The 16,340-nt window shown below is 36.6% G+C and overlaps 1 protein-coding gene across 2 annotated transcripts in view; it reads right to left on the bottom strand.

Annotated features, from left to right (window-relative positions):
• The window catches only part of LOC129370882 (protein argonaute-3), a 34,945-nt gene that overhangs the window by 17,387 nt on the left and 1,218 nt on the right, over positions 1-16,340 (bottom strand). For both annotated transcript variants that reach the window (XM_055047139.1, XM_055047140.1), the window contains exons 2-5: positions 5,346-5,517; positions 2,905-3,025; positions 2,582-2,790; positions 1,542-1,678 (exon numbers count right to left, since the gene is read on the bottom strand). In XM_055047139.1, the coding sequence (XP_054903114.1) occupies positions 1,542-1,678; positions 2,582-2,790; positions 2,905-3,025; positions 5,346-5,517 (639 nt within the window). The remainder of the gene's footprint in view (positions 1-1,541; positions 1,679-2,581; positions 2,791-2,904; positions 3,026-5,345; positions 5,518-16,340) is intronic.

Below are 16,340 nucleotides of genomic sequence, written 5' to 3'. Positions count from 1 at the left end.
GCTGTAAAATAAAATACATAAATAGCTTTTCTAAAAATGATACAAATGTTATGATCCAAAAGAGACACATGAACAAACATCGAATTGAGAGTCACTGAAGAACCTCCGATTTTCAAAAATAGGAAGTGATGACACTACAACTGACCTCCCATGCAATTAACTTTTACTATAGCTGTTATGATGAATTACCTAATCTAACTTCACTGCAGCTACACTGCAGATTTGGTAAAGACCCACTTGTCAAATGATGTTTCCAGTACATATTGCAACACTGAACGATTTGCAAATAAACTTCTTGTTGCAGATGGAGATTAGACAAGTCTTGGGTCAGGCAGCTGTTTTATAAATGTCAAAAGTAGGGCAAACAGGGGATCCAACGATAAGAGCCAAAGACCTAAATTCAACCAGGGATTTTAGGCATTCACAGCAATACAAAAGCTGTGTTAAGGAAATACTGCACATAGCTAGACTCCAACAACCCACAACCACCCACAAGTCTCAACAACTGAAGCTAACGCCAACACATTCATACACAAGCTTCCCTCAGTTTCAATCAACTGTCACAGCAACCATGGTGAAAACCACCTTTCCTTTTCCGAGCTCCCTGATCAAAGCAGCAGGTGCAAAAACCACATTTCAAATTTAGCATTTTCAGGGTCTCTATAAAACTAACTTAATTCCCTACAGTAATTAGTCTTTGGCCCCAGCAGAGTCTTTAACCCAAAAGGTAAATTTCTGAGATTAAAAGCTAAACAAAGAAAGCTGGAACTATAGTTTGATTTCTTAGGATATTGTATGTAACAGTATAAATCCAGAGAAAGAAGAATAAGAGTTCAAGCTGCAATTTTTGGAAAGTTAGACTTTGGGTACTGGAACAATATCACACCCAAGTTAAGTGTGTTTTGCCAAAAAAAAAAAAAATACAATATTGTATGATGGCTATCACTATTAACAACACTAGCCAATTTCTCTCCATTTTATGAAATTACTCGCTTAAGAATTGTGCTGGTAAATAGGGGAAAAAGGGAATCCAGCTAACAATTGTTTTAGTAAATTATTATTTTATTGATAATTTTATTTTATTACCAATGTTTTTAATTTGATACAAACATTGGCATTCTGCAGATTTTTTATTGAACCACTTAAAATTATTTTATACGAGATTAAAAATACATAAAATAATTCAATTAATTTTTTTTTCAAAAATTAATTGAATGCATTTTATTGCATGAAATGCAATAATGGTCTCTTAGTGTAAGTTTGATCATTTGTATCATAGATGAATTTGCAGGTAAATAAACAGGACCAGTTTCCCTGCTTTACTTAACAGATTAGACCTACACTGTGATGATGTTGACTATTTTTCCAGTTAAGTGATTAAAAATTGCTTGAAAGTAAGCTTCCTTATTAGAATCTCAATTCCCAATAACAGAAAAAAATTGAATAAAAAAATCAATATTGCCATGATTTCACATAAGCATTGATGTGTTTTATGAAGTCTGGGTAAGTAAACAAAATGAAAAGTAGAAGCGGTTTCTCACCATCAATGTTTAGCATCATCTTCCACATGGCAGGGCGCACAGACTGATGAAAGCCAAACCAAACTTCCCTCCCTCCTCCAAGAGGATGGTCATAGCCCTCTGGGGCTGAGAAGAAAGATCGGCCAACTGGAGTGTACCTGAACGAAGAAAGGGAACAATTATTAGAGGAGAGCAAAAGGTTTGAAGACAGCTTAGAAAATGTTGAAGGAATCTCAACACAGATAAGAAAGTGAACAAATCAGCAGGTGACAAATACTATCAGGAGGTAAGAGGAAAATGACATCCTAACTTGGCAGCATACATCAGAATGTTTTGTTACGGTGTCACAGTCACCTTATCTTGAATATAATCTCAGACAGCACCAGTGAAATGAGAAGCTGATGACACAGCATCAGCACATCCACCTCTCATTATTTTGCGCAAAAGACACATTAAATACTGCATGTAGGCCACATTTTATTCCGACTCCTGCACTGATGATGTGTGGAGACGCCAAAGTAATACCTTCAGCCTCCAGCACCTGTGAGCAGAGCTAAATGAAAGATGCTGATAAAAACAACCTTTTAATAACCCTTTGAAAGAGTTTTTATTACTCCTCCGGCAATATTGTGTAGGTCTCCATCTTATGCTGTGCCTCAGGAAAAAGGTATTGACTGGAAGATAGTATGTTGTTTTGTAAACATTCATAAAAGATGTGTTTGATTTCCGTTTGTATCAGAGTGCTGATACTAGAGCCACTATGGCAACACAAACACATGACATTTACTAAGAATATCTAAGGGGACAGATTTTATTACATTTTCTATTTTGAGAAGTTGTGATAGAAGAAGATGAGTGGAGAAAACTCAGGATAGATGCTCTAGTTCCTTGAGGGTAAATTTGTCAATAAAAGTTAATTATCTAAAACTGCTTGTAAATGATCAAAGATTAAAACCTTAATTAGAAAAAAAGCCAGTGGAGGATATGGGTCTTTCCAGAAAAATACAAGTAAAAAAAATTGAATATTAATTTAACCACAAGACAAAACAGCAGCAGCTCACTTCATGGAGGGCAGGTGCCGCAGGACTACATCCACAGCATGCACAGGGTTGGTGCTGATGGGCTTGTCCAGCTCAAGCGGTTCAGGCATGCTGCGGCCCGTCAGCACCTCGTGCAGCATGTGCCAACTGACCAGAGACACGAACTTGATGGAAACTTTAAAGGGACGGTCTTTGCCTCCCTCGCCTGGAAGGGTGACATCAAGGTCCACCTGTGGGACGAAGCAAAAACAGTCAAGAAAGACCAAAAATGGTACGAATATTCAATCAATTGTTTTCATTCAATGAACATTTGTATGGCATTCAATGAACATTGTACGGCTCACCCCCGTCGGTGCCACAGGCAGTGGGTTGGCTGTGTACAAGCTCTTCTTTCCATCATAGACCGGCCTCCGATCTCCAAAAATTGTGACCTTAAAGTGCTGCACCATTGAGTCGACCACCTCCCTGAATGGCATAAAAAAATCCAAGGTTTTCAGCAAGACGGGGAGATCCTCAAACAATCAACAACACAAACACAGGCTGCTTCAAATGCACAAAGCACACTTCAAAATTAAAGGGAAAAAAATGTACTGTTGTATAATAATCTAATGTTAGATGTGGTTTATTGGATATGCTTGGAACATCATTTTGAGACGCACATAAGAAACTACAGCATTTATTTCTCCCCAGTTGCTCCTTTTATTGATAATTTAAAGGTTAGACCATAAGTGGTATTAAGGTTTACTGAGGTATCTAAAACTAGTAACTATTGATTTAAATGGAACAGAGGCCTCATGAAGGTGCAACTTGCTTCATCGTAAAGCGGCAAGTAACAACTATTTTAGTAATCGATTAAACTATCACTTATTCCAATGATTAATCGAATAAATTGGCTATTCACCCACTTAAGAGCATATTTTGGACAATACTAGAAATAAGTTGAAAATGCTAACAATCCAATTCACTTTAGACAAACATCTTTTGTCTAAAGTGCAATGACAGCATACCTTTATTTACAACTATTCTACTTGAATTCTGAGTAGAACACATTTACTGACAAAAAAAAGTTGTTGTTTTTTTATCTTATGAACATTTTTGGCACAGTTTTAGTTTTGTTACTGCTCTGGATATGTAGATATCTTAGCAACTAGCCTTTTTGCAATTGTGTAGAATCTGCGTACTATATATACTTAGCCGATTATTTCAATATTAAATTCATCATAATTAATTTGACTTATCGCTTCAGCCCGACTCAATACATTGATCCAATAACAATTTTGTATTTGCTTTTTTCTAATAATTAACCTTAAGTCGTAAAACTTAAGGTTTAAACATTACTGCATATAAAATGAGCAATGTCAGAGAAAAAGAGAAGAGGAGAGCAGAACAAGCAAAACGAAGTAAAACCAGACAGCCTCAACATTAAAATACTAATGTTGAAAAGACAAAAGGACAAAGAAGAAGAGGACAGAGTAGTATTAGCAGTAATATGTTCTGGATATTACAAAGAGCCTGTGACAGACTGACTGTAACAACACCTGCTTTCTTGAACTAAAGCCCAGCAGGAGAAAGTTTAGGTAAGCTAGATTTCAACAAAAACAGAATAATGGAAGGTAAGTAAATGAAAAAAAAAAAGACAGCGGACAGGACATTAAACGGACCTCGTGGTTCACAAAAATTCTTTTAAAAATTTGATATGAAAAGTTTGCAATCATCTTTAAAGAAGTCAGTTAACGAGTGAAAGAATATGGACTACTTTCACAATTTGTAACTTGGCTACTCTATGATCCAATTTCCACCATCAAGAAAAGAAAATTTTGAAACTAACATTTTTGCATTAGAAAATCTGCCGAGGTTCACAAAGAACCAAGTTTTGGAATAATTTAAATTTATTTCCCTGGAAGTGATTGTCACAAACAATTAGAACATTTTCTTCTTTTCTTTTTCTTTTCTTCCTCAAAGACGATTGTTCACCACTATCCTGTCAGATTTACAAATGTGGTTCACAGTTTTAGTCACTTCTTTAGTGTTTGTTGCTTCACTAATAACTGGAACCCTCAGAAGCACAAGGACAAACTTTCCACAAATTCAAGTAGTCAAAAGAGTAGTTGAGAAAAAAGCTACTCCCAGCAGCAGTTAAGGTTAAATCCCTTGATGAATCATGACACTACTTTGCCAAAAGCAGACCAACACATTTCTGCTTAGCTAAATCCAGGTCAGGACGCCTTGTGTTTTGCTTTTTTTTTCTCCTTTTTTTAAAGAGGTGCGTTAGTCATTACAACAAATATGTAAAAAAAAAAATACTACAAATTTAAAATGCAGGATGTGGTGTGTGTCATGGTGCACACTGACTCAGAGTGTTGATGGCTTTTGGAAAAAGCTATTCATGCATCTAGTAGTCACACATTTTAACCGGTTTGTAGTGCCTTTAACAGGGCAGAGGATCAAACGAGTAGTTGACAAGTTGCAAGCTGAATTGAAGAAAAGAAAAACCTTCTGGCTCTGGAACAGTGGTGGATGTTTCTAATGTTCATCACTTGGGAAAAAACCAACCAATGATGTGAGTCATGTTCAGGAACATCTGCTTAGCTGGAAGTGATTTTGAGTTGGACTCTATATCTACGCTTCTGCCAAGAAGAGGTCACCAGTACTTAGATTTATGTGTTAACTAGATAATACAAACGAATGTACCCACTTACTGCCAGCTGTGCAGCATTAGACATCAGTAAAATGCCTTGTTCTAAATAGATGTGAAGTGATTTCCATTAGCTGAACCAGATCTAACCTGTTCACTCGACGTGGGCACTTGTCAGGCTTGATGTCGACCTCGTAAAGGTAAACATCCATCTTTGGGATTTCCACCTGGAAGCAATTGGCCAGCAGCTTGATTGGCTTCCCCATGGTGCCATAGCCAGGCCGCCGAGGCATGGAGAACAGGGCCTGGGGCCCAACGGCTCCTGAGAAGAGAAGAAAAATATAGGGAATGTAATAAAAACAGTGTTTGTGTGGATCAGATTCAAGTCACTCAGGCCAGAAACATAAAAAACGTGACTCATAAAACATACTAAAACTTGAGCAATAGTAACTTTTCAACAGTTCTGTAATGTACACTACACACAGCATAAAAGGTATTCATACCTCTTGATCTTGCTACAGCCACTCTAATGGATTTTGTAGGGATTTGATGTGATAGAGCAATACAAAGAAATGCATGACTGTTTACCGGGAAGACGAGGATAAATACTTTTCACAATTTTTCACAAATCAAAACCTGATTTGAATTGAAGAAAATAAATAAAGTTCTTCACAACTTTATTCCAGACTGTCTGGTGTGGTTGTTGACCTTAATAAGCCATCTGCCCAATAATGTTTTCTAGAAAACCACTGAGTCCTTAACATAGAAACAAATATAAACATCTGTGTTTAGACCTAGATTGGATTAAATTACACACCGGTGGACTATTTTCTAATTTGGTGACTGAATACAACGGACTGCCCTGGATTTTACTTAATAGTATCAGACTAAAGCAGACTGGAAAATAACAATTTTTAGGGTTTTGTTTGTAAAAATATAGTATTTTTTCTTTCACTTTGTAATGAGATATGATGCATTGGTTTATCTTTTTAAAAAAATTAAAAAATTTTAATTAAAAGTATGAATTATTTACTTTGACTGTGTAGATGTTCAGTTAATATTCAATTGTACTGTTTTTGCTGAAAATCAAATAAATTAATTTGATGATTTAATAAAATCACTTCAAAATAATGAAAAAATAAAAAAATAAAAAAAAACAAATTATTAAAAACAGAAATACTGCACTTGTTGGAAGAAATAAAATTTTTACAAGGATACTGATGATTTAATAATTTCTTCCTTTTTTTTTTAAGTATTTTAGAATTTCAATTGAACCCAAATGACAGGAGAGTCTTGCTGTAATGACAAAATAAAGCAGAGAAACTGAAAATGTCACCATAAGGTTATGTGTATGGGGAAATGCCAACAAATCTGACACATCACATGGTGACATTTCTAATCACGAAACACCCAAACACACTGCACCCTCCACAAAACCACATCTTTGCAACTTTAATATCAAATATGATCAATGCTGGAGAAATGATGGCATTTCTAGGCACACCAACCCTGACAGAAATCCTGTCAACTTTAAGCGTTGGCTTATTTGTATATGCTAATTGGATGAATCAGCAGTTTGCAATCAAAATGTTTGCAAAGAGCAAAGACTGTTCTATATTCCTTAAAGATGTAAATATCTGATTAAAGTGGGTCAAAGGTTTTAAATCTTCTTAGCTCTAAATAACAAAATTCAAGCACACAATGACAAAAAAACAAAAACATGTCACATGACTGCTTTTAGAGCAGTAAAAAAGAAAAAAAACACATGCATGTCTGAGGCATGAATCACTTTGATTCTTAAACTGTTATTTTCCACTTTAATCCGCGACAATCTTGCTGAGGCCACTTAGGCTCTGCTGAGGCTTGCAAAGCCTCATCAAAGCTGAGAACACTAACTTTTTGCTGACATCACAACTTACTGTACTGTTTGTACTACTCCAATGATTGTCTCATTCTCCTATTGTTCTGAAACATACATCTTTTGTACAGGAACTCATTGAAGGCTTGCTTATTTGCCTGGCTGGTGCTGCTTTGTTTACTCTTCCTCCCCATCAACCCATAGTGCTTTCATTTCAACTTTCCCTACAGCTTCAGCGCTCCTGACCAAAAAAAGCTGCCTGTTATGTGTCATTGAAAAATAAGAGTCATGTTTGAGCATGTGATTCATCTCCGATTTGACTCACGGGTCCCACATGTGTAGGCTGCAGTTGAAAGCTGCTCTTAGGGGGAAGTTCATAGAAAATCTCCCCACAACAAAAAAGAAACTATAAGTGAGGTAACAGCACATAACGTGAGCTTGTTTATTTACAGTTGGGACGTACGCTTTTTTTTTTCTGTGGAAAATGACTAGGTTGATGAAAGGGTAAAGACTTAGAATTACTTGAATAAAAAAAATTTTTAAAAGCATGAGGGAAGGCTGGAAATTCTGCTACTCAAAACTATGTGCAGATTAGCTGTTTGGTAATTTGTGAAACTTACCACACAAAACCTTTGAAAACAGGCATCTATTAAGAGTTATTTATAGAAATAAGATGCTGTTCTTGATTTTCTAGCTCACTAAAAATGTTCTCCCAGGATAGCTGGGAGTGGCATGATTATAGAAGAGGCAGGGTTGATGTTCTGTGGTTTTTATCGGCGTCTTGGAATTGGCCTCTATTCGGTGTGAGTCACAGGGCCACCACAGAAGAAGAAACGCGCTAAAGCACCCAGCTTTTGAACTCATTAATAGATTAGCCCAAGTAGTAATGATCACATCTTAAATCTTTAGAAATTTCCTCCTACAGCCAGCCGCCAGTTAGTTTGTCTTCAGCCTGAAACTCACACATACAGTAATATGTAGGAGTGACATTAAACAGCAAGACTGCAGAAAATTCAGTTTTGTTTTTACAAAGAATGATACAGTCAGAGTGGTACTTTTTGGGCATTTTACACAAACTCAACCACATGAGTTTCAGCTTCAAACAAACTCCTTTTTACATTGCAGAATTACTCATTAAATGTTCAAAAACGTGTCTCTTTGTAAATGGAAACTTACTGCCAGCTGAGGCGATGTACTCAAATTCAAAACAAAACTTCTAACCAATTTGCAGCCCCCATTTTTGTGTATCAGCTTTGTCATTTTATTCATTCTTATTTCCCTTTTACATCCAAGAAACCCAATTTATAGTAATGTGCTTACTTCTGTAGTCAAGTATTTTTATGTGTTCTTGATTAATAATCAGAATCAGCTCTATTGGCCAGGTTTGTGAACAAACAACCACCAAGGAATTTGACTTCCGTTTCACCCGTCTACAGAATTGACAACGAAAATATACAAAACTTTAAAAATGAAAACAATAAAAAGAACACATTTGCACATGTGTAATACACCTAATTTTAAAATAAAGAAGTTAAATAAATATTTGACTTTAGTTATTTAATTGTAATTTTTTTTTCTTTGAATCAAAATATTTTTTTTTCTGTGAATTACTCTTGTCTAAATATAGTGAGTTTCTGTCCTGTAGAGGGGTTATCATTAAAAACCCAAATCTCTACACAGAACAAGTAGCACAGTAGCTGACACTGTTCCAAAATACCAAAAGCTTGAGAAAACCCATTTTAGTCAAAGCACTCATTCACCTGTGAACACACAGAACTGCTAAATAATACACACGTGGGAGGCAACAAGCTGAGAGCCTGAAAATCTAATAAGCATGTCACACAGATGTTTATTGAAGCATTTATGAACCTGGCAGAAATGACTCAACAAAACAAAGCTGACAACGGGATCGCCATGTACCGCTTCAAGTCTTACTTCAGGGAGACATAACAAAGTGATCTTCTAAAAGTAAAATAAACAGCAGGACTAGTTGCTTGGAAAGGAGGAATTATGTCTACCCCAGCAATAGGAGAGTTCACTTTTGATGAAACTGTTCATTTACTCCAGTCAAGGCGTGTTCAACGATGTGATTTTGGCAACTGAAAATTGCAGAAAAGTGCAGTCAGTTGACTGACAGTGTGCAGCAACAGGTGTTGCTTTGCACTATGCTTCAAAAAGCCAAAGAAAACTATGGTTGTTTCTATAGCATCTCATTAAGATCAATATAATGGAACATTAGTGAACCTATGAAGACATTCAAACATGCCATCGTGAGGTTACCAAATCTCCAGGCGTATATTACAAAATCTGACATATTTTGATTAAAAAAAATAAAAGGAAAAGAAAAAAAAAAGACCTATTGTTTGTGACACGATGCAGTTAAGTTTCAGCCACAAATTCACTTCTTTACACCTACAGAGTGTTAGTAATCTTCATGAATGACTTTAGAGAAATCAGAAGTTTAACTAAAAATGCTGCACCCATGCTTTTGCTTTAGACATCAAGAGTGAAAACTTGGATGTACTTTCGGTTAATTACCGGAAGGATATGCTTTAATAAACAAAGGCATGGGTCGAGGTAGATCAGATCCTCCTACTATACATCAGTGTGGTTTCGTTTCCTGGGTCTGTGCATTTAGATATGCAAAACAAAAAAGGAGAGAAAACATTTAACCACAGTCAGCATGCAAAGATTCAGTTTTCCGCTGTTTAATATAGTCAACTGGCATTTTGCGATCTCTTCGTGGTCTTACAACAACTGTACTGATTCCGAAGCTTTTAAGGGAGTTTTCACACCTGATAATCAGGCTACCCGGTTCGATTGGAGACCAATGTCGCACAATTTGTTTTATATTCAGCTGGTGCAATTTGTTTTCACACTGCACTGTGTCAAACCAACAAAACCCTTAAAGGTGGCGCTGTGCAAAGAACCACTAAAGAAACAACGTAAAAACCTCTGAAGACGACACAGAGCTACTTCCAGGCTGTAGGATTTCTCATTTATCTTTGGGAGAAGACCTCGAGCCATTTCTCCAGCTAGCGCTAGACTCAAGTGTTTGTTTTGGTTGAAATTATCCAAGATAACTTGCAATATTGTTCCTTTCTTGGTTTTGGAGTGAACACCAGACCGTTTGACACTTGTATGCATTTGAACCACACTAGAGTTCACTTTATCAGAGACCACAGTTTTTAGTTGGACTATAGTTCACTTTTTTGATCCGCATTGGAATTAGAGTACACATTCATACGTCTGCAAATGAACTGGACTTTCAAGGCAAAATAACTAGTTTTATTAAAGCAAGTTAACAAAGCAGGTGCAAGTGCACTTGCATGGTATCTTTAATGTAGAAAATCTCAGCATTTTCATACACAATGTGTAATCTCAACGTATTTCTCAATCCTCAATCAGATCGCTCAACACACTAATTGCGTTGAACTTGAGCCGAGTCTGGGTGCAATACAAGTGTCCACTTAACACCGAAAGCTAACCTGATGGAATAAATTCTTTAGTAGAAACATCAAGACGCACTAAATAAAAAGTTAATTTCAACGCTACCAAATAATTACTTTAGGTTTTATCAAATGATTATTAAGTAGCAAAGACAAAAAGGAAACTAAAAGTTGCATGCATCCGACAAAAATAATTCAGTTTTCAACTTTATAGTGCAGCAGTAATCGAGACACATTTTCTTTGAAAAATGTTGCAGAAACATCTCAGCAATGCGAACTCATTCCACTCGGCTGCCTTGTAACACCACACAGTCACACTGTAAACAGTGGGCCTGGAGCCAGGGAAACTGCCTGGTGAGAGGCCAGGCTGACATCCACTCACTGCAAACGCCCTCCGCCACGTCTCTCCCGTACACAAACGGCCCCTCTCACACTGCTGACGCCAACACGCAAGTCCACAACGCAACACACACACACACAATACAGCTGTTGTACTTCTAATCCAGAGAGGCCTGAACGTTAGGAACAGGACAAGAGCTCAGTAAACAGGCACAATGGCGTCAGTCACAGCCGACCGAACCTAAAGACAAGCTTGCTCATAGAAAGATTGAAAGCTTCTAGGAGGACTGACGCCTGTCCTACACATCATTATTCCTCCTTCCTGCTCCCTCTATCAACCTCAGAGAGAATGTGCTGCATCTCGCACCCAGGGGAGTCACTGCCACTCTTAGCTATGGAAACACCAGTCGGCCGTCACGTACCGACAGGCTGACAAGGGTATGCTCGTCCACAACAACATGCAAATATGTTGAAATCCCTTCTCCTCCACCTTCAAGGCAAAACCTGGGCTTAAAGAGTGCAAACAAGTGTTTTACACAAATATTTTCAGAAAGTGTGTGAGGGAGGAGTTAGTGAGCCTAATGCCACACCTGAGAAGGTCCCAAAAGGGAATTTATGACAGTTTGACAGTAGAAGGTTAAAATTGACAAAATAAATAAATGAGGGATATCAAAAGTCTGACACAGATATGACTGTGGCCCTTGGAATAATTTTGTTTGGCTCCAAACCATAGACGAAGAATTAAACAAATTTGGTCCTCCAGGAAATGGAGCTGTTGCAGATGATCGCTTAGTATGTCATTTTAAAAGGAATATTGTGTTATTTATATTTATTAAGGCAAATATCTGAGACCCAGTGGCCTGAATGAGGTCTTCTGTATTTCTGGTCCAGCCTGACAGTCTCAGCAGACAAAGGTCAGGGTTCGTTTTCTTATAATGTTGACTGACGTGTGATTAAAGCAGATAGGTACTAAACCAGGGAAATTATTTGAATCTGTAATTCAATTATGGCTATAAACAATCACAGAACCATTATGATTGATAAAAATATATTCATCTGTGACACCTGAGATGCCTGCAAGAAAATGGACAGAAAATTGTAAGTAACAAAAAGCTGTTGCTTCATCATGACTGATAATTTAGCAACAGTATCACAAAGGTTTTTGTGATTAATAAAAGTAAAATTAAACCTAGGCAACAGGTGGATGTTAAGATGCTAATCTTAACATTTTAAGAGACGCATTACAAAATGCAAGATTCTTGTTACAGTGAGGGGGGGAGACTACATTTGCAGTAATGAGTAGTCATTCCTTGAATAATTAATTTTGAACAAGTTTTGTATCTGAAAATAAAAATGTTCTTGCCTACATAAATTTTACTTCCTCTAAGTTTTCATTTGCATTCTTTCCACCATACTGAATACATTAACTTACTGCAGAAGGAGCCTAAGTTAATTAACATTTAAGAGACGTGGTTTCTAAACAACATTTCAACTAACCTCTGATGCACTGAATAAATTCAAATGATCAACAGTGATTTCGATCATTCAGTGAGGCTCAAAGCAGAAAATGAAGGCTTTCACTTCAAGAGCCAATTTTCCTGTCCATAACTTTTCTACCCGTTCTGTTAGTGTAGAAACAGTATGAGTAATTGTTACTTCTTTGTTTTCATATAAAAGTAATTAGATTTTGTAATAAAGCTAATCAAATTTTTTGTAAATATTTTTGAAAAAAATATGCTGGCAATGTAGTACAAAAATTGTATGTTTTAAGCCAAATTTTATATAAAAAGAATCATGACAAAAATCTTTAAAAATAGATTAAGTATTTCAGTAAGCACTAATTGGGTTTTAACAAATTATATGCAAAACTGTTAATAATCTGAATGAAAAACAAACAAATCCAACAGCAGGTACCCTTATTAAAAATAATTGGTTAGATCTAATGCCTTTATAATCAATGATACATTTTTGTTTAGCACAGCAATGAACACCCCCCTTAAAGACTATAAGGTTTAACTGCTTAGTCCATAGAAACCAACAACAAAATGCTGATAGTTAGCCTTATGGGTGGTTGGGACCGCAGATGGGGGTGTGGGGGTAACCCATTGTCAACAGGCAGCTTGAATGAACTGAGTATTATGAGGAGAGACTGCAAATCAAGTGCTAAGCCCTCCCTCAAAGCCGATCCTACTGTCTGTACAAAATCCACAGAGAATCGACCTACAAGGAGAATGACAGGGAAGGCAGAGTTTCCCACTGGGGCACAGAGAGGGAAACAGAAGCAGTAACCAAGGAAGAGAAAGAGGAGTCGGGTTGGGGGTAAGGGGTCGGAACCGACTGTGAAAAAAGAAAAAAAAAAAAAGAGCGGGAATGAGAGGACTGAACAAAGGGAGCTATAAAACAGGAAAAGAAAGTTGCAGGAAAATGAGAGCATGCTTTAAAACACCAAGCGATTTCTCATTTTAGGCATCCAATAAATACATTTCACTTCTGTGATTTCTACAAAGTCCACCTCAAGTTTTAGCTCATATTGAGCTGATTCATCTCTAGCCAACTCAAATCCCACCTGGGTCAAATGTGACAGGTGGATAGCTGAAGGTGGGGATCCCCCCCCCCCCCTCTGCCTGCTGTGCTGTGAAAAGCCATCTCATTGTCTTTCCAGTAAATGAAAAATAACATGTAATCCAAGGTTTGAAGCAGAAGCAAGACAGTTTCCATTTTAACTTTGAAGATCTGTGAATGGATTCTGTTCAGTACAAACAACCAGCCAGAAGAATGAGACAGAAATCTTTAGATGGAAGATAATTTCTGGACAAGATATCTTGTTTGATGAGGTTTTTGACTGATAAACATCACAAACAAATCAAATTCATTTATTTGGTTAAACACGATTCTGCCAACCAAGAGTCAAAATTGGGTTTTTGTCATTTTGCATATCTGAGAGAAAGGGCTAAATATCCTAATCAAATCACATTGATTTAGTCAAAAATGAAACCAAGGTTATTTGTCATAATTTGTTTCCCCCACTTCATAAATTTAAGAGCTTTGCTTCATACATTGTTTTTCAGGAACAAATAGCTGTCCTTCCAAACAAAGCAGAAGAATAAAACCAAAGCGTCTAATACTGTCCTCCTCCCCCCCCTCCTCTATCTTGCTGGGGGTGAGATAGATTCGTTATTGGTGGTTCTCAACCCTGGTCCGCATGAGCCTATTAATCACACATTTATTGAAGCCAGGTGTTTGGAAGCAGGAAAACACCTAAAACATGCAGGACGGTGGGTCCTGAGGACCAAAGTTGGGAAACACTGCTTACCGATTCCCTACTTTAACCAATGCCAAAATATTTGCATTTTAAACAGGATTCATACATGTATTACTGAAGTTTAAATATGACAGTTACTGTACTATAATTTTGTAGATTATATTCTTTGTGATCATCTGAAACAGAAATGTCTTTCAAACTTGGAACAATTATTAAAACAGCCCCACCAGAAATGTACCAAATGTCATTCAATTACAGCAAAAAATAGATTTAAGGTATTCCCCTTTCACATCTTGTTTCAAGTAAATGGAATTTACAAATTAGAAGGGTTATGAAAAATACAAAACAAAAAGGGATGGGCGTTCACACTTTTCTTAATATGACAGGGCTTGTTTTATCCTATGGCAAAATAATGTTCACCATCTGATGCACTGTGTTAATATCAATGCTGTTAAATTATTATTATTTTTTTAAGCTTCAAAAGCTTTTACTTCTCACAGCCCTCATGCTAAGCTCTTGGGAACGATGGCCCCCATGGTAAATATGCTAGGCACCATTGAGAAGCATCAAAACAGGCGAAGTGATCAATAAGCATTTTCTCCACACTATTCTAGACCAGACTGACCAGGAGAAGGCCCCCCTTTTAATCATTCACCAAAGAACAGACCTCAACGGTCAGCATGCAGAAACACTAGATGACCAATTAACAAACACAGCATATTATCAACACAAACTTGCATCTGCATTAATGTATTTCAAAATGAAAACACCAGCAATATTTTTAACAAACTAAATGTCAAGTTGGATAGTGGTATAGTCAGTGAAACTCCATGTGTTGTGTTCTCAGAGCCCTGAGCAAACACATCCTCTACTGGCAGGTCTCCAGGTCTGCTTTTATGGCAACCATGCTGATTGAGGAGCTGGAGGGGTAAACTACAATAAACAAGCCAGGAGTTTATTAGGATATTGGGTTAAATTTTTCCCAGTAATTGTTTTCAAGCAATCTACTACGGAAGGCTTTTAGTGCGCCTACCAGAATGTTAAAACTTAGATTAAAGTAACAGAATTTCAATATGAGACACCAAGTTGTTTCTGGGATTTGGACACCATTCATTCACTTCTGCATTTGTTTGAGGCATCCATCTGTTATCATATGTTGGTGGGAAAACACCTTGCAGTCCCGTTTGCTGTTAATGCTGGGAAGCTGAAGGAGGCTGAGTAACTAATAGGACAACAGGCAACAGAGAGGGATCTCCTCTTGAAGGAGACGGGAGTGGGCAACGGACCAGCTCCAGTATCATGTATCACTGGCTAATCAAGAGAACCTTGCATTCAGTTTATGGTCGCATAAGAGGAAAGCTTCCTTTACAATGGAGACAAAGCCAGGTGGTTCAAAACTGTTTAACGGCTACTATGATCAAGGTGGCTGCTGTTTGGTTCTCACCAGGTCTGGACAAAGATGAGTAAAAAAAAAATCTAAATTAAACATTACGGTAACTAAAATGAAATTTCTTTTTAAGTTAGAAGAAATCTTTTTCAGTTTCTGGGATAAAATATTTAGAAATAGAGAATTTCTGATGACAAAGTAAACAAAATAATTTATTATACTTATTATTATTATTATTATTATACATTTCTATTTTAGATACAATTAGTGGTTATTGTTTCTTTTTTGGTCCAGCAAAATTTTGTTGGAAGGATGGAAGGATTACCAAAATAGTCTTAATGTTCTTTATCAAAAATGTACTGATTTAGTGCATATACACATGCTTGATTATATGTCTGAATATTATGACATTTTTAAATATATATTTTTACATGATTTAGGATTTATTTTGGAAATAATGCAAGAATTTAATTTCTTTCCAGTCAGAGCATGTGACAGTTTTCTATTACTATTAAAAGTAACCTCTGGACTGGAAATCCCCCACACATTTATTATTACAACTAAACAGACAAAATATTGATCTGAGTTCATCAGTCAAATATTTCAAGGCAAATTATCAAAAAAAAAAATTAATTAAGCACTTTTTGTGAATTTGGATCAAAGCTTTCCAATATGAAGGACCAGAATGAATCCAAAATATTAATTTTAGAAAGACTTGTCTTATTTATTCACCTACATGTTACTTCTGATCACTACATTCTTTTTATTTATTTATTTATTACTGTTTAACTGTGCTGCCTAACAGTTTTGAGCACCAAACATATGTACCATAGTAAAGATGTTAGGCTGA

The sequence above is a fragment of the Poeciliopsis prolifica genome, unplaced genomic scaffold (assembly GCF_027474105.1).
Source record: "Poeciliopsis prolifica strain line A6 unplaced genomic scaffold, Auburn_PproV2 SCAFFOLD025, whole genome shotgun sequence".
In the NCBI taxonomy this organism is placed as follows: domain Eukaryota; kingdom Metazoa; phylum Chordata; class Actinopteri; order Cyprinodontiformes; family Poeciliidae; genus Poeciliopsis; species Poeciliopsis prolifica.
The sequence above is the reverse complement of the archived record's forward strand: the minus strand, read 5'-3'. Positions and strand labels throughout refer to the sequence as shown.